The sequence below is a fragment of the Physella acuta genome, unplaced genomic scaffold, assembly GCF_028476545.2.
Source record: "Physella acuta isolate Inbredline_101_S28 unplaced genomic scaffold, ASM2847654v3 ptg000642l, whole genome shotgun sequence".
NCBI lineage: Eukaryota > Metazoa > Mollusca > Gastropoda > Physidae > Physella > Physella acuta.
Window position 1 is genome coordinate 472,685 of NW_026732161.1, and position 18,605 is coordinate 491,289.

The window sequence follows — 18,605 nt, forward strand, 5'->3', positions numbered from 1 at the left end:
TGTTAGTTATAAAAACTGTAATATTTTACTTGTTAAAACTGCTTTAAAACGAATTTATTTGGTTCATGTTAAAACGTGTACAGTTTAATCACCCAAAACAGCTAAAAGACTCACGTACTTCCTTCTTCTATCCTCTAGAAACAGCCGACCAAAAGTTGAGATTTAAGTTAAATAAATACACATCACAAATACCATCAGTGCTAGCTTTGTACGAGGGGAAGGGGTGGGTGGTGGGGTGCAATCAAACTTCCAGGGGAGGGGTAGAGGGGGCTGACACTGGCAAAATTATACATTTTCTGTATAAATTATATATTTAAAAAAAAAAACGTCCGTAAGGGGTGAGGGGGGGGGGGGTAATGTTGGCGGCGAACTTGCTGCGGAGGAGCGGGTGGACAATTCTCCTCCTGAAAGAAACTGAGTAGCAATACTAGCATATTGTAAAACTGAGTGGCAATACTACCATATTATGAAACTAGTAGCAATAGTAGCATATTATGAAACTGAGTCGCAATCAGGGGCGTAGCGAGGGGGGGGGCGGGGGGTGCGGACCGCACCGGGTGACACCATTTAGGGGGGTGACACCAAGGCAAAAAATAGCAAAATATATAGAGAAAAACTCGAGGGGGGGGGGTGCAAATCGAAAGTTTGAGGGGGGGGTGCAAATCGAAAACTCGAGGGGGGGGTGCAAATCAAAAGTTTGAGGGGGGGGTGCAAATCGAAAATTTGAAAGTTTATCCCTGGGAAGGGTCTCTATGCCTCTGGGGGGGTGACACCATTAAGTGCCGCACCGGGTGACACCCGACCTCGCTACGCCACTGGTCGCAATAGTAGCATATTATGAAACTGAGTGGCAATACTACCAAATTATGAAACTAGTAGCAATAGTAGCATATTATGAAACTGAGTCGCAATAGTAGCATATTATGAAACTGAGTGGCAATACTACCATATTATGAAACTAGTAGCAATAGTAGCATATTATGAAACTGAGTCGCAATAGTAGCATATTATGAAACTGAGTGGCAATACTACCAAATTATGAAACTAGTAGCAATAGTAGCATATTATGAAACTGAGTCGCAATAGTAGCATATTATGAAACTGAGTGGCAATACTACCATATTATGAAACTAGTAGCAATAGTAGCATATTATGAAACTGAGTCGCAATAGTAGCATATTATGAAACTGAGTGGCAATACTACCAAATTATGAAACTAGTAGCAATAGTAGCATATTATGAAACTGAGTCGCAATAGTAGCATATTATGAAACTGAGTGGCAATACTACCATATTATGAAACTAGTAGCAATAGTAGCATATTGTACAACGAAGCGGATTACTGGGCCCGGGTACGTTTGAAGTACTGGACCAGACGCGGGTGGGCTTTGATGATGTTGAGCAGCTGAAGGAGGTTCTTGTGGTAGATGATGACGTTGTCGATTGGCAGGAAGACGCGGTACTGGTCCACGAAGTCGTAGATGGCGAGGTCAGCGACGGACAGGCCCGAGCCCAGGATGTACGGCCCGGGGGTGGCGGCGATGTGGTCGTCCCAGAACTTGAAGTGGTTGGGCAGGAGCACCTGGACGAGAGCAAGTTTTGGGTGGTGCTTTAAATAAACTAGCCGGAAGTTGTAAAGCGAGTTCCAGGTAATTTTTTAAATAAATAAATAAAATTATTTTATCATTTTAAGATTAATAATTTAAATCCAGTTTGAAATCGTTAACAAATTTAGTGAGATTTTTTTTTAAAGTAATAAAACATTTTTAAAACGACCATTTAAACCAGTATGCGATAACTATCCATAACTACATTTCTTAATTTTTAAAAACCATCGAGTGTGTTCTTGCAGACAAGTTCTAGAGTTGATGCATACAAAATATTTGTGCAGCTCGCTCGACAGTCATAACTATTTTGCATTTTCAAACTAAGTCACGAAAACAGATATTTTTTCTAAGATAATTTAATGTCATTACAGGTAATCCAACACGACCTTTACCAGAAGCACGTTTAACTAGCATTACCTCAAAAATGAGAACGAAAAATGAAACTTAGAGAGAGGGTGGTGGTCAGGATTTTCACATTTTGTGAGGATATGTGATAATGAGAGGATTGTGGGGCGATGATATTATGAGATACCGTGAAGTAATTAATTCACAACGTACCCAAACAGGGTCCGCCTGAGGAAAGGTACTAGAATACAGGATTATAAAAAAAAAAGTATTTTAAAAACACCCCTGTAAAAAACAACAGCGACAAGTGCCCCATACCGTCATAACTTGTTCAAAGTTGTCATCCGGTCTCTCCTGATATTCTTCATAAGCTTTCTGCATCACGTCAGACTCCTTTAGATTGGTCACCTGGTAATTAAAATATTTAAACCTTGAGCAAAATCCAATAAAATATCCCCATTATTCAACCAAAGCGAGATAATTCAGCTTATAGTAACTCATTGTCAAACGGTAAAATATGTAAATAAAGACAAATAATTTATTATTTTCTAACCCACCCGTCTAAAAATAATAAACACGGTAAAAATAGAACAAGTATAAAATCTAAATAATAACAAATCACTTAATAATCATCAATTTTACCTAAACTAGTACATCATAATCTGAACGAACATAAACTTACCCGACATAAACACATTGAAAACAAGATGCACCTGATGTAAACACATCATCAATGACTTACCTCTGTATTAACTAATTAAATATAACCGAACTTGTCCTAAACACCATTACGTAATTCAACACAAACCTAAATAACTTATCACACGATCACCTGACCCAACATACACCTGACCCAACATACACCTGACCCAACACATTACCTGACCCAACACATTACCTGACCCAACACATTACCTGACCCAACACATTACCTGCAGTGTTTCTTACAGAGTTTTTCCTCGGGGGGGGGGGGGGCACTTGATATTTTCGAGGGGGGGGGGGGTTGGGGGGGTGGCGGTCAACATTTTCCGGGAGGGTGTCAACATTTACCGGAGGGGGGGGCGTACACTTGTAAAAGTTTATGTTTTCTATATAAATTCCATTTCGTTCGGGGGAGGGAGATAAAGATATGTCTGGAGGAAACTCTGATTACCTGACCCAACACATTACCTGCCCCAACACATGATAACTTGACCACACATACACCTGACCCAACACACGACCTCCTAAACCAACACACAATTACCCGACCCAACACCCGCTTACCTGATCGAACACCGCCTCAGCAACCAGCATCTCAGTCTCCGTGTTCCCCAGCAGCGAGAGATGGTTGGCCAGATGACGTGAGATAGCGTTGGGCTCCCCGTAGACGTTGTGGTCTATCCAGAGCACGGGGAGGTTGCCATAGGGCATCTTGCACATCAGAGACTTCCAGTCGACGTCTAGCAGAATGTGGTCCTCGAAGCTGCATCATCACAATTTATTGATCAGAGCATCATCACAATTAGCATATAGATCAAAGCATCATCATAATTAGCATATTGATCAGAGCATCATCACATTTAGCATATTGATCAAAGCATCATCATAATTAGCATATTGATCAAAGCATCATCATAATTAGCATATTGATCAGCTGAATTATCATCACAATAAGCATGTTGATCAGAGCATCATCACAATTAGCATATTGATCAGAGCATCATCATAATTAGCATATTGATCAGAGCATCATCATAATTAGCATATTGATCAGAGCATCATCATAATTAGCATATTGATCAGAGCATCATCACAATTAGCATATTGATCAGCTGAATTATCATCACAATTAGCATATTGATCAGAGCATCATCATAATTAACATATTGATTAGAGCATCATCACAATTAGCATATTGATCAGCTGAAGTCTGATATATATTTGCCGTTTAGTTACAGTATGAGAGGAACATGATGGTCAAGTGGTAGAGCACATGCTAGCTCCGAGGTCTTGTGATATTATTGTTAGGCATAATCAATATAACGTTTTCCCAGTACAAGGAATTTAATCATGATAAAAACATAATTCAGCAATAAAAACGAATGGAATGTTAACCTATAAATACAAAGAGAATACTGAATATAAGTATAATCGACGCCACATAAAACATGGGGGGGGGGGGGAGAGAAAAGGGGGTGGGGATCTAAAGCTGACTCAACAGAGAAACTTACGGGATACTGGGAGAGAGAAACTTAAGGGATACTGGCACACACCAACATACAAACTTACGGGATACTAGCACAGACCAACAGACAAACGTACACGTCACTTGCACAAACCAATAGAAAAACGTACGGGATACTGGCGTAACTCAACAACAGTCTCATAAGTTCCGCAGTGCCTTTCCTTTGTCGTGCTAAAATTCTGAATCTTGACAAGCCGAGGAAATGGGTCCTCTTTAAGAAGAAACAATATTTATATTGTAAGTAAGACGATAAATGATATGTCATATAGGATAATATCCCCTAGAATAACTAATACTTTAATTACTTCCCTTTACTAAATGTGTCCCTATGTTAAATAATTATATTTTACAATGTTTCTATAAACAAAACAGATAATTGCCATTAGTTAAACAGGTGGGTGGAGTCAAACTTTAGTATGACGATTCGAACCCTTGGCTCAGCTGACAATACCAAAATGGGTAGCGTGGTCGAATGGTAGAGCACATGGTTACTTAAGTCGCATTTCTGCAAACGCTGTTTTATTTTACTAAAATGTTAATAATGGCTTGATTTAAAGTACAAATGTAAACATAGTCATGTGTGTAGCTAAGTAGCTTTCAGTAAGGCGCAAGAGAAAAAAATGAAGGAACCATAATCAACCATCATCCACACCAACCACACCTACCCCTCGTTACCAGTTTCTTTTTTGCATCTTTTTTGTTTCTTTTTTTTTTGGGGGGGGGGGGGGGGGGCACTGCATCTATTATGAGTACGTCTACTGCCATCCCCGAGAACGAAATAGGATGTTTATAATATATATATATATATATATATATATATATATATATATATATATATATATATATATATATATATATATATATATATATATATACTTCAACCAGTGTCTCCCCCTCCCCCCCGCCTACGGAAATTTAGGTTGGCACCCCTCCCCGAAAGTTTTAAGTGCCCCCCCCCCCCCTCTCTTGAGAAAAATTTCTGAAAGAAACACTTCTTGTTACGCCACTGGGGTATGTGCGAAGTGATGAAAAAACTTCTAGACTTGACCCACCTGGAGAAATCGCATGTCACTGACGTACTTTTGGGCCCAGCGCCACTGCGGAGTCAGGGGCGGGTGACGCAGGGGGGACGGGTCGTACGCCTTGGCCTTCCTTGGGGGTGGGATGTCAGCCTTCAGCCTAGACATAGTCGCAGGTTGTTGCTGGAGTTACCTGAGTCGAGAGTTTGAACAGGTGAAGCTGGGAGAGACGGTAAGTCTGTGGTATTTTATCGCCATCAGTAACCTCCCTTGTTTAGTGTTCAGTAACATGGGAGGCTACTGGCGACGGTACGATAAAAATATACAGCAGTATGGGAGGCAACTGAGTACGGTAAAGTTATGGTATTCAGTAGTATGGGAGGGAACTGAGTACGGTAAAGTTATGGTATTCAGTAGTATGGGAGGGAACTGAGTACGGTAAAGTTATGGTATTCAGTAGTTTGGGAGCCAACTGAGTACGGTAAAGTTATGGTATTCAGTAATATGGGAGGCAACTGAGTACGGTAAAGTTATGGTATTCAGTAGTTTGGGAGCCAACTGAGTACGGTAAAGTTATGGTATTCAGTAGTATGGGAGGGAACTGAGTACGGTAAAGATATGGTATTTAGTAGTATGGGAGGCAACTGAGTACGGTAAAGTTATGGTATTCAGTAGTATGGGAGGGAACTGAGTACGGTAATGTTATGGTATTCAGTAGTATGGGAGGCAACTGAGTACGGTAAAGTTATGGTATTCAGTAGTATGGGAGGCAACTGAGTACGGTAAAGTTATGGTATTCAGTAGTATGGGAGGCAACTGAGTACGGTAAAGTCATGGTATTCAGTAGTATGGGAGGCAACTGAGTACGGTAAAGTTATGGTATTCAGTACCAAAGCAGGCTACTGGAGCGGTAAAGGTATGGTATCTAGTAACTGATGGCGTTATACATACTGTATCCTGTAGGGCGTTTCGGCGTTTTCTTTAGCACACACTGTAATACTAACTTTAACATTGTCACTAGACTAAACCTAGAGCTAAAGATAGCATTAAACTAATCGTGTTATCTAACCTAATCCTTAGCTCTTCCAGAGATAGCGACAGTAAATCAGCCATGCTTATGGTTAGGTTACAGATATTTTAAAAGTAAACAAAAGCAAAGCTTTCATACGATCTACTAGTGATTTTTAGAACAAACCCTGTCCCTAACATAACGACAAAACAAAATATCACTTTAACACTTAATCATATCTTTCTTGCCTGCTTGCGTTTTAGAGTTCTGATAAAGGTAATGGCTACTGGTACACATGAAGTAGGATTGGAAGGAGGCATTGTTAATGAAACAACAATACAGACATAAAGTATTATTTCAATGCTAATGTAGAGACAGGTACACATTATAGATCTAGTTCTAGAAAAGTCGTTTTAGTAAGATGGGGTACGAGTGGTTAGTGGCAGGAGAGCGATGCAAGAAGCAAAATTAACACAGACGTATAACTAGATAGTGTAGAGTCTAGAAGTAAATCTAGATCTAGATCTAGTCTGGAATTTAGATCTATTTTCTTTTTGTGTTGAGCTAGATCTAGTAGATCTAGATCTATGTGTTTATTAGATCTATATTAAGAAACAAAATTGCTAAACATAATTTATTTCAGCCGCATCAGTATGTAAAATGTATTGGTATATGTAAAACGTATACTGCTTAAGGTATATCGCTGATTACAAAAATATTTACTTAAAGATTGAATTCTAAGCGTTCACTTTACGTGTTTTTATTTGTTGTCTTGAATTACTGATTAAAGAAAATAAACAACTTTTAGCAACCATTAACACGCGTCTAGACAATGTGCGCTTTACGTGTATACATTTTGTAACTGGGAATTCCCCAAAAAGGCGTGCATTCGATTTTGTTTTAGGATCGCTAGGTTATGTCGCCTGTCGAACTATCAGACGATCTAGTGTTGTAGAAGAACAAAGAGTTTTATGTACATTTTTTTAGCATATCAGATCTAATGTGACGTTTAACATGATGTATTTTTTAAAGCCCACATGTGTTGCAAAACAAATAAATATCTGTTAGGGTATATGTGTATTGGCTGCTCTGTTATATGGTTGGGGGTATTTCAAAACTGTCATAACAACGTCCTTAAATATAATTCTATGAGACTTCAGTGCAGTAGTGTTGTGATGATATTACAACAGTATTTTTTTTTATTTCAATCAGTTATGTTATTCTAGAAACTGTGTTTCATTAACTAAGTCTGGTGAATAACATTTTGTGATTAATTTTAAAAACATCTATTAGTGTCAGAATTGATTATGCGAAGAGAATAGCCCCAAACCAAGAACGACAATCGAGATTAAAATTGTATTTGGGTCAGAAGCTTCAGTAATGGTAAAAGTCAGGACACTGCTACCCCAACAGGGATCAATAACACTTAATTTATGCTAGTCCAATCTAAACGAAAGATAACACTAATCCATTGTCTTGATTTGATGTTTAGTGAATATGAACCTTGACCTACCTGTGAACAAAAAATACTGTATTTTAATTCATTTGTAGGGGATAATTCGTCCAAGCTGTACCTGAAAAAATACTTATTTACGCTTTACAGTCAGTATTATTTGGCGTGGCCTAGCGGTAGAGAGATAGACTGATAACACATAAGTCTCGAATACGAATCAGGGCTCAAGTCTGTAGTGTCCCTAAGTACACCCAGCTCTAATGGGTACCTAACTAACTTTAGGGAAAACAAAGGCGGGTGGGTACAGCGCTGACCACACTGTCCTTTCATATGCCGAGGTCTCTGAAACAGATAAACTCTACTTCATCTGCCCCATGTGTCTCGGGTACGAACGGGAAAATATGATGATGATTTGTCAAGCGATATAATGTTAACACTATATATATACATTATATATATATATATAAAGCAATGTATGTGTGTCTGTGTGTCTGTGTGTCTGTGTGTCTGTGTGTCTGTGTGTCTGTGTGTCTGTGTCTGTGTGTCTGTGTGTCTGTGTGTCTGTGTGTCTGTGTGTCTGTGTGTCTGTGTGTCTGTGTGTCTGTGTGTCTGTGTGTCTGTGTGTCTGTGTGTCTGTGTGTCTGTGTGTCTGTGTGTCTGTGTGTCTGTGTGTCTGTGTGTCTGTGTGTCTGTGTGTCTGTGTGTCTGTGTGTCTGTGTGTCTGTGTGTCTGTGTGTCTGTGTGTCTGTGTGTCTGTGTGTCTGTGTGTCTGTGTGTCTGTGTGTCTGTGTGTCTGTGTGTCTGTGTGTCTGTGTGTCTGTGTGTCTGTGTGTCTGTGTGTCTGTGTGTCTGTGTGTCTGTGTGTCTGTGTGTCTGTGTGTCTGTGTGTCTGTGTGTCTGTGTGTCTGTGTGTCTGTGTGTCTGTGTGTCTGTGTGTCTGTGTGTCTGTGTGTCTGTGTGTCTGTGTGTCTGTGTGTCTGTGTGTCTGTGTGTCTGTGTGTCTGTGTGTCTGTGTGTCTGTGTGTCTGTGTGTCTGTGTGTCTGTGTGTCTGTGTGTCTGTGTATCTTTTATGAATTACCACACCTCTTATCACATCGCCGTGAAACTTTGGGAAGTTGTTGAGAATATTCCTGGGGGGGTTTCTGCGAAAAAAAAAATCAAATTCGCAGGGGTGGCGCCCCGGCAAGGCGCGATTTGTTTTTCTCTATATACGGTATATAAAAATAAAAGTCTATTTTGGTTTCACACTGTTCATCCGGGTTCCCAGAAAGAACCGCAACGGAAAAAAGCGCAACGGAAAAAAGCGCAAAACAAAAAGCGCAACGGAAAAAAGCGCACACGGAAAAAAGCGCACACAGAAAAAAGCGCAAACAGAAAAAAGCGCAAAGAGAAAAAAGCGCAAACGGAAAAAAGCGCAAACAGAAAAAAGCGCAAACAGAAAAAAGCGCAAACAGAAAAAAGCGCAAACGGAAAAAAGCGCAAACAGAAAAAAGCGCACACGGAAAAAAGCGCACACAGAAAAAAGCGCAAACAGAAAAAAGTGCAAACGGAAAAAAGCGCAAACAGAAAAAAGCGCACATAGAAAAATGCGCAAACGGAAAAAAGCGCAAACAGAAACAGAAAAATGCGCAACCAGAAAAAACACAAAGAAAAATGTGCAAAAGAGAAATTTAGCACAAAGACCATATGGACTAGATGACACATTTATACATGACTGTTAGGGCTGCTGTGAGAGTGTTGTGTTTGATCACGTGATCTACTACCATTTAAAGCGTACCACTACTATCTGCATTCCCATCACCACGATACAGGCGATAATCACTTTACACAATGCCTATTATTTTCTTGGTCAATAATTATTCAACTACTATTCTCGTATAAACATAAAACTATCGACATTACACGAAGTATCTTTCACATTCTCCCTAGTCCGAACTACCTAGCTTGCATACCATAACAACCCGTTCCTATGGCAAAACTTCACTCTCTTTCATCCGCGTCATCAAACATGCATTCGTCATATCTCTCGTAACAACATTCATTCGCACCAAAATAACAATTTTGTATTTAATATTTTTTTCACATCATTACGCACCTACCTACCTACTACCCACCTACCCACCTACCTACCTACCTACCTACCTAACTACCCACCTACCCACCTACCCACTTACCCACTTACCCACCTACCCACCTACCCGCCTACATACTTACCAACCTACCCACCAAAAAAGTATCGGCGAAGTTCGTAAGTTTCGTAAACTGTACTAGACATCATTTTTTAAAATGAAAATTCATTGACATCATTGACATATGTTACATATATGTTACATTTTGCGATAACCTTAATTAGTGCGTTGGGCTTGTATGAAAACTCACTTCGAACTAACTCAATTACATGCTATTTATTTCAACATTACACGGTAAGCGTCACCCAACTGTTGTGATGTGAGGTGAGGACAGGTTCGACAATAAACCAACACGAAAGTACGAAAGAGACATAGACTGCCTATTAGAGAATAAACCCCTTAACTTTCCTAACCCCACCATTTATTATACCCTACCTAACCTCTAAATTTCCTGCGCTAAATGTCACTTCCCTCCCAATCGCTCCTATTCTACAGAATTGTGTATACTATTTATTTACATTCTTTAGTCTCAATATAACTAAAATAGACTTTTGTTTGAAGGGTAATGAAAACATTTAAACAAAAGGGACGCTACTCTAAATCTATGCGAATACTTATATGCAGTGGCGTAGGCGGGGGGGGGGTTAGGGGGGGTTATAACCCCCCCCCATAGACCCCTCGGTATATATATAGATATATATATAGGTAGGTAGGTGCGTCATTATGAAATAATAGTAAATACATCATTGTTATGTGTGTTTTATCAGGTATTTTGGTGCGAATGAATGTTGCTGCGAGAAATATGACGAATGCATGTTTGATGACGCGGATGAAAGAGAGTGAAGTTTTGCCATAGGAACGGGTTGTTATGGTATGCAAGCTAGGTAGTTCGGACTAGGGAGAATGTGAAAGATACTTCGTGTAATGTCGATAGTTTTATGTTTATACGAGAATAGTAGTTGAATAATTATTGACCAAGAAAATAATAGGCATTGTGTAAAGTGATTATCGCCTGTGTGGTGGTGATGGGAATGCAGATGGCAGTGGCGTAGCGAGGTCGGGTGTCACCCGGTTCGGTACTTAATGTTGTCACCCCCCCCCCCCGAGCGAAACGATCCCTTTCCGGGACAAACTTTCAAATTTTCGATTTGCACCCCACCCCCCACCCCTCAAACTTTTGATTTGCACCCCCCCCCCACCCCTCAAGTTTTTCTCTATATATTTTGCTATTTTTTGCCTTGGTGTCACCCCCCTAAATGGTGTCACCAGATGCGATCCGCACCCCCCCTCGCTACGCCTCTGGCAGATGGTAGTGGTACGCTTTAAATGGTAGTAGATCACGTGATCAAACACAACACTCTCACAGCAGCCCTAACAGTCATGTATAAATGTGTCATCTAGTCCATATGGTCTTTGTGCTAAATTTCTCTTTTGCACATTTTTCGTTGTGTTTTTTCTGTTTGCGCTTTTTTCCGTTTGCGCTTTTTTCTGTGTGCGCTTTTTTCTGTTTGCGCTTTTTTCCGTTTGCGCTTTTTTCTGTTTGCGCTTTTTTCTGTGTGCGCTTTTTTCTGTTTGCGCTTTTTTCCGTTTGCGCTTTTTTCTCTTTGCGCTTTTTTCCGTTTGCGCTTTTTTCTGTTTGCGCTTTTTTCTGTGTGCGCTTTTTTCTGTTTGCGCTTTTTTCTGTGTGCGCTTTTTTCCGTTTGCGCTTTTTTCCGTGTGCGCTTTTTTCTGTTTGCGCTTTTTTCCGTTTGCGCTTTTTTCTCTTTGCGCTTTTTTCCGTTTGCGCTTTTTTCTGTTTGCGCTTTTTTCTGTGTGCGCTTTTTTCTGATTGCGCTTCTTTCTGTTTGCGCTTTTTTCTCTTTGCGCTTTTTTCTGTTGCGCTTTTTTCTCTTTGCGCTTTTTTCCGTGTGCGCTTTTTTCCGTTGCGCTTTTTGTTTTGCGCTTTTTTCCGTTGCGCTTTTTTCTGTTGCGGTTCTTTCCGGCCACCGTTCATCCGATAGGCATGAAACTTTGGGGAGTTGATTAAAACACTCTAGGGAAGGGTTCTGTACAAAAAACATTTTTAATTTTGCAAGGGCGGCGCCACGGGAGGGTGCGATATTTCTCTATATACGGTTTATAAAAATAAGTCGATTTTGGTGTGACACCGTTATCCGATAGCCATGAGACTTTAGGGGAGTTGATTAGAACAATTCAGGGAAGGGTTCTGTAAAAAAATCCTTTTTTAATTTCGCAAGGTCGGCGCCACGGGCGGCTGCGATTTTTCTCTATATACGGTTTATAAATTTCGGTTTCACACCCGTTCATCCGTGTACTATGAAACTTTGGGGAGATGATTAGATCACTCAATGGTAGGGTTCTGCAAAAAAATATTGTTTAATATTGCGATTTTTTTTTCTCTATACACGGTATAAAAAAAATTAAAAACTCGGATGCGGTTCATCCGATTGCCATGAAACTTTAGGGAGTAGATGAGAATACTCCCGAGAATATTTCTGCGAAAAAGAAAACTGAAGTTTCTTACGGGCGGCGCCATATAGGGTACAACTTTCGTCAATACACGGTTCGGCGCCCAGAGTTTTAGAGCGACTAAGTTGGCACTTGGCATACGTTAATCGAGCGTCCTGCATAGCGAGTAAGGGGTACTACTATATTCAGCGGTAAAACTACAACAGGCTTCTAAAAATAACTTTGTAACGCGAGGAAATCCTTCTGTACAGTTTCGTCACCTTGCGAAAGATGAAAAAATAACTGTTTGAATATGAGGAGCCTACTGTAGAGTTTCGTCACTTTGCGAATGATGCAACAAGCATCTATTATTAGACAATCCAGTCAGAAATTGAGATCGAGCATCTAATAATAGACCATTAGTAACGCTAGCATTTTGCACCAGTCACACTGATATTTAAAACACGTCAAATAATTTTTTTACATTTTAAAGAAAAAAATCCTGATCATTTGTGTCACTTTAGCGAATGACGAAATCTGCATCATTATTAACAGGATGCTATTTTGGCACGCTGGCGCCTGTTAGTTTTAAGGAGCCAGGGGTCGTACGCCGCGTCTATGCGGTAGTGTAATCGGGGGGGGGGGCCCTGAGAGCGCCCCTCTACGTCTCTGACACGGAGGCGGTCACCGAAGTGTGTTCTACCATATTATTTCGGTGAGTGATTAATGTACACTCAAGGTTTTCATGCGGTAGTGTAGGTAAACCCGTGTCCTTATATTTATGATCCAAGAACAGGCATTGTTTACATTTAAATAACTCATTTTTAGAAAAGAAGGTCACGCGTCTAAGAACATATAATTATAATTGATAACGCGTTGGTGAAATCCTAATATATTTCGTCAAACTTTCTTCTATCCCCGCAGAAACGCGCGGGGGTCGGGTACGCTAGTATATATATATATATATATATATATATATATATATATATATATATATATATATATATATATATATATATATATATATATATAATTTAAAAAAGACCTTCACCCACCATGCTAATAAAAACCTCCAACCATGCCTCTAAAAGACCTTCTCCATAATGTCAACATGCCTGAACCACCTGCCCTGCAGACTTCCGCCAAATGAAAATTAGCGACATGTATCCAGAAAGTTTATTTTACGTCTCTATAACAAAAGACAGGAAGACGATTTCATGTGACGTCCTTGTGTCAAGTCTGTCGACAGGAAATAGAGTTCTAAAGTACAGCGCTTACATTAACGTCAGTGATGCTAATGCTTAAGGTCAGAGTTTCTTCCAGGCATATCTTCGGAGGGGTCGGAGCCTCCTAAGAAAGTCTACCGCCCCCCCCCCCCCGAACGAAATGGAATTTATATAAAAAATATATACTTTTAACAGTGTTCGCCCCCCCCCCTGAAAATTTCAAGTCCCCCCCCCCCCCCCCCCGGAGAAAAAAAGTCTTGAAGAATAACTGCTTAATGTCATCTGTACGAAAATAGACTTAATCTTTTACTGGATTAGAGTGTTAGTCAGATTAAACAAAATCACACGTATATTTCACCATATTTAATTGTAACATTGTATATCTATTTTTAAAAAGAAATAGGGCATTAAAACACATTTTATATTTTTAAAGGGACTTTTTGTTTGTCTTTGTGAATACACTACTAGCTACTGAAAGAGTTTATGTGTGTATTAAAAAACAACTTTTTCACGTATGTATGACACATTAAAAAAAAAGTAAATTTCCCTTTTCGAACTTGACGGTCCATGAGGTAATCGTTTCTCCTGTTTCGATTACCTCGGCATATGAAGCGATAGTGTGGTCAGCACGATTATAGAAAAAAATAATTTAAAATACTAATACTTTCGTTTTCAGAAAGTGCAAATCAAGATAAATTAATTCAATGCATTGTAAACATTATATATATATATATATATATATATATATATATATATATATATATATATATATATATATATATATATATATATATATATATATATGCATATATATACACCTTTGAACCACTAACTACCCCAGTCACCTGTCTGACCGAGTGATCTCGAGTATTGCCCCCTGTTATCCCCAAATCGTTATTGAATAAAGGCAATCTTTCAATTAATATTTAATGAGTGTTTCAAAATCGAATTAAATAGAAAGTTATATATTGTTCCGTTGTCATCGGCTACGATTTTATCTTAAGTTTTTAAACGAAATATTATCATTAGTAGACGTTGGTAGAAATTGAACTCCAATGCTTGCTACAAACTCCCTCATACACAGACAGATGTATACTTGGAGATACGTGAAAGCTGGGGTCTCTACATAAACGGCCTTGGGCGGTGGATTAACACGCTCCACTGATTTTGTTTACTTCATCGTTCCGCAAGAGTGGCTTTAAGAGCGGCCGCATCGCAAACCAAAATGATATCCCCCCCCCCTTCTTTTTCAAGCTATAGTATTTTATAGGGACAAAATTACTCTAATTTTTAAATTGGTTAATGTGAAAGGTATCCCGCACCAGAGTGCACCAATTTCTTACAATGAACAACAAAATAATCTAATTCATCGTGAGAATGACGCCAAAGCATTATAACACGGATGAATGAACAAAAATAAAAAACTTGTTTTTCACTTACATAAATCATCGAAATTAAGTGTAAAATATTACACATCTATAGGGTGGCTTGAAGAATGGGGGGAGGGGGGGGTGTAGACACCCTAACAATATTGATGTTTAGAGAGGGGGGAATACATGAGAGAATGTATTGCCTTCTTGAAATTTATAGACATATATATAGGCATATATAGAGGTTTATATACACAGGCATATATATATATATATATATATATATATATATATATATATATATATATATATATATATATATATATATATATATATATACATATATATATATGTGTATATATATATATATATATATATATATATATATATATATATAATATATATATATATATATATATATATATATATATATATATATATATATATATATATATATATATATATATATATATATATATATATATATGCCTAATGTATATAAAACCCTAAGCTACAAAACAGAAAGTCTAAATCCGCTTAAGACTATACATCCTCCCCAAATTTGCTTATTTAAGACGTACCTGGTGATCGTATAACAGTTTTCGGGGAGTGGGTTGTGGATAGGGCTAAACATAACAACATCACTAACCCAGTTATAGTTTAACGCTTCACTGCTTCGGTATGTAGCTAGCTACAAGTGGTTTCCCTTTACATTAAAACGTCATCTTACGTTTCGAGAATATAGTAATAAATTTAAAAAAATATGTTAGCTTCAGTGAGGTTAATGCAATAAGTAATAAAACAGATAGTGTAAGTGACCTCACAAGTTGAAGACAGTTACACATACTATGGACGTATCGATCCAAGCTCTTCGTCAGCACACAACAGTATGGTTACATACTAGACAGAAAAGACAAATATAATACAATGAGCGTCGTTTGCTGGAAAGATTACAGGAACAATTTCTATTTCAAGGCTTGTTATTTTTAATAACACTAAATGTGATTAGTCCGGAGAGGAGAATATTTGTGATATCTTTGAGCTACAGCTAAAGAAACTATGAGAAAAACCTACAGTTGATATAAAAGAAACTTGACACGCAATACCAATTCAAGGGAAGGAGCTAGACACAAACCTGAAATGCAAGTAACTAGGCATAAATCTACAGCTCCAATAGTAGCAACTAGAAACAAACAGCCGCAATGGAAGCAATTATACACGAAGCTATAAGTCCTTCACAAACTTATTTTTATGAAACCAAGTTGCTTGTGACGAGTCATAAGCTGTCAAACCGTCTTTTATTAAACCAGCTAGTATTCAGACTAAGCCTATTTTATAATACGAGTTATTGAGTTGTCTTGCAGAGGTGTATGAATGTATTCAAGGGATATAATTTAATAAGGGGTGTGGTGGTTATTTTGTATTTTGTTGTATTGTGTTATTAATTGTTTATATTGTGAAAGTAGAGGGGATAGACGAGGAGTAGGGAGGGGATGGAAGGGGATAGAGTGGGAGTAGGGAGAGCCTGGGAGGAGATGGAGGGGGATTAGGGAGGGGATGGAGGTGGATCACTGAGGGGATGGAACGGGAGCAGGGAGGCGATGGAAGGGGATAAGTGAAGGAATTGGAAGGGATAGAGGGGGAGTAGGGAAGGGATGGAGGGGGAGTAGGGAGGGAATGGAACGAGAGCAGGGAGGGGATGGAAGGGTATATGGGGAGTAGGGAGGGGATGGAGGGGGATTAAGGAGGGGATGGAAGGGGAGTAGGGAGGGGATGGTAGGGGCATTAGGCAGGGGATGAAATGGGAGCAGGGAGGGGATGGAAGGGGAGTAGGGAGGGGATGGAAGGGGAGCGGGGAAGGTCTAGAAGAAGGAGCAGGGAGGGGATGGGGGATTAGGGGGGGGGGGCTGGAAGAAGAAGCAGGGAGGAGGTGAAGGGTGGAGAAATCTTACTGCGTTAGCGTTAGATATTATGAGCACTATCCCTGAAACATATTAATTTATCTTGTAAATTCTGCCATTCACACAGTATTTGATTTAGTCCAGTGTAAACTGAACTAGAACACTCACTGTTTTATTGCTGATAAAGTGGTGAGTCAAATACTATTGATAGAGATGTAGTGAGATCAATTGTTGGTGATGTAGTGAGTTAAGTTGTTGATGATGCCGTGAGTTGAATTGTTGGTGAGGTAGTGAGTTCAATTGTTGGTGAGGTAGTGAGTTCAATTGTTGGTGATGTAGTGAGTTAAGTTGTTGATGATGCAGTGAGTTGAATTGTTAGTGATGTAGTGAATCCAATTGTTGGTGATATATTGGTGCTGTGATGAATTCAATTGTTGGTGATGTAGTGAGTTCAATTGTTGATGTAATGAGTTCAGTTGGTGATGCAGTGATTTCAATTATTGGTGATGTAGTGATTTCAATTGTTGGTGATGTAGTTAGTTCAATTGTTGGTGATGTAGTTAGTTCAATTGTTGGTGATGTAGTGAGTTCAATTGTTGTTGATGTAGAGAGTTTAATCATTGGTGATGTAGTGAGTTCAATTGTTGGTTATGTAGTGAGTTCAATTGTTGTTGATGCAGAGAGTTTAATCATTGGTGATGTAGTAAGTTTTATTGTTTTGATGTGTTGAGGTCAATTTTCGATGCTGTACTGGGTTGTTTTTTTATGTAGTGCGTTCCACAGTTGGTAATGTTGTATTGTAATTGTGTAACATGTTTTCAGCAGCAGCTTGTTCTGTTACTCATTGTCACCATACAACAAAGCAGGTGTTAAATTATGGAGCAGGCAACCAGGTGTTTCATTTCCACCGTGTAGACGGACGTGCACCATTTACAACTACACACTGTATAGTGTAGGAGCCAGTAGTTTCCTGTTTCAGACAATGCTCTAAGTCGTTTTTACACGTTGCATCAGGTTCGTATCTTTTTCGCTATTTGTTTTCCGTTCTTTATATATATATATATATATATATATATATATATATATATATATATATATATATATAAATATATATATATATATATATATATATATATATATATACATATATATATATTATATATATATATATATATATATATATATATATATATATATATATACATATATATATATATATATATACATATATATATATATATAAATATATGTATATATATATATATATATACACTTTTTAGCATGCAGTAGTTAATGAGTAAACGTTTTAGCATGCAGTAAATAATGAGTTAACTTTTTAGCATGCAATAATTAATGAATACACTTTTTAGCATGCATTAATAAAATTAATGAATTAACGCTTTTGCATGCATTAATTACATGAATTGACTTTTTAACAATTGAATAAAAATACAATAAAAAATAAACGGGTGCTTACGCACAAAGCTTTTGTTTTTTACCAATAACAATACATTTTCAAACAGTCATGATTGTCATGTCAATTGTGGTAATTGCCACTAATCAACAGTAATTAATTACTGGTTCAAATGAAATAAAATATTAATATATTTTCGTCGCCGTTCGTCAAGAATGAAAAGAACTGTTGCGAATTATTTTATTAGGAACCTAATGACGACTGAGGGTATGGATTGGGTGGGTCTAATTAGTCTCAATTAACCAATCACGTTTATCCGTCCCTACCCCCTCACTCCCCCCCCCTCCCCACCACATCCTGGTACCACAGACTCTAAACTAACCCATAAGGGTTCGTCCATAAATGACGTCACAATCGTAAAGGGGGGGGGGGGGTTTCGTAATTTCGTTATATTAT

At 38.5% G+C, this 18,605-nt stretch overlaps 1 protein-coding gene across 3 annotated transcripts; it reads right to left on the reverse strand.

Moving 5' to 3' along the window:
- Nucleotides 1–727: 727 nt before the first annotated feature.
- Nucleotides 728–16,085, reverse strand: LOC131948370 (hematopoietic prostaglandin D synthase). 3 transcript variants are annotated; one of them, XM_059309975.1, is made up of 6 exons: nucleotides 15,970–16,085; nucleotides 5,232–5,391; nucleotides 4,290–4,390; nucleotides 3,219–3,417; nucleotides 2,271–2,360; nucleotides 728–1,582 (listed from the first exon to the last, which is right to left on the reverse strand). In XM_059309975.1, the coding sequence occupies exons 2-6, from the start codon at nucleotides 5,364–5,366 to the stop codon at nucleotides 1,340–1,342; spliced, it is 768 nt and encodes a 255-aa protein (XP_059165958.1). In that variant the 5' UTR covers nucleotides 5,367–5,391; nucleotides 15,970–16,085; the 3' UTR covers nucleotides 728–1,339. The 3 variants fall into 3 exon arrangements, with proteins under 3 accessions (XP_059165958.1, XP_059165959.1, XP_059165957.1); XM_059309976.1 differs by lacking the exon at nucleotides 15,970–16,085 and adding an exon at nucleotides 6,962–7,124; XM_059309974.1 differs by lacking the exon at nucleotides 15,970–16,085 and adding an exon at nucleotides 6,931–7,124.
- Between the last annotated feature and the right edge of the window lie 2,520 nt (nucleotides 16,086–18,605).

Excerpts from the sequence above, each read along its gene's own strand:
- LOC131948370 (XM_059309975.1), bottom strand. The coding sequence starts at position 5,366 with ATGTCTAGGCTGAAGGCTGACATCCCACCCCCAAGGAAGGCCAAGGCG. Across the intron at positions 3,418-4,289 it reads TTGAGTTACGCCAGTATCCC|CTTCGAGGACCACATTCTGC; the intron begins GTACGTTTTTCT and ends GTGATGATGCAG. Across the intron at positions 2,361-3,218 it reads CTGAGGCGGTGTTCGATCAG|GTGACCAATCTAAAGGAGTC; the intron begins GTAAGCGGGTGT and ends TTTAATTACCAG.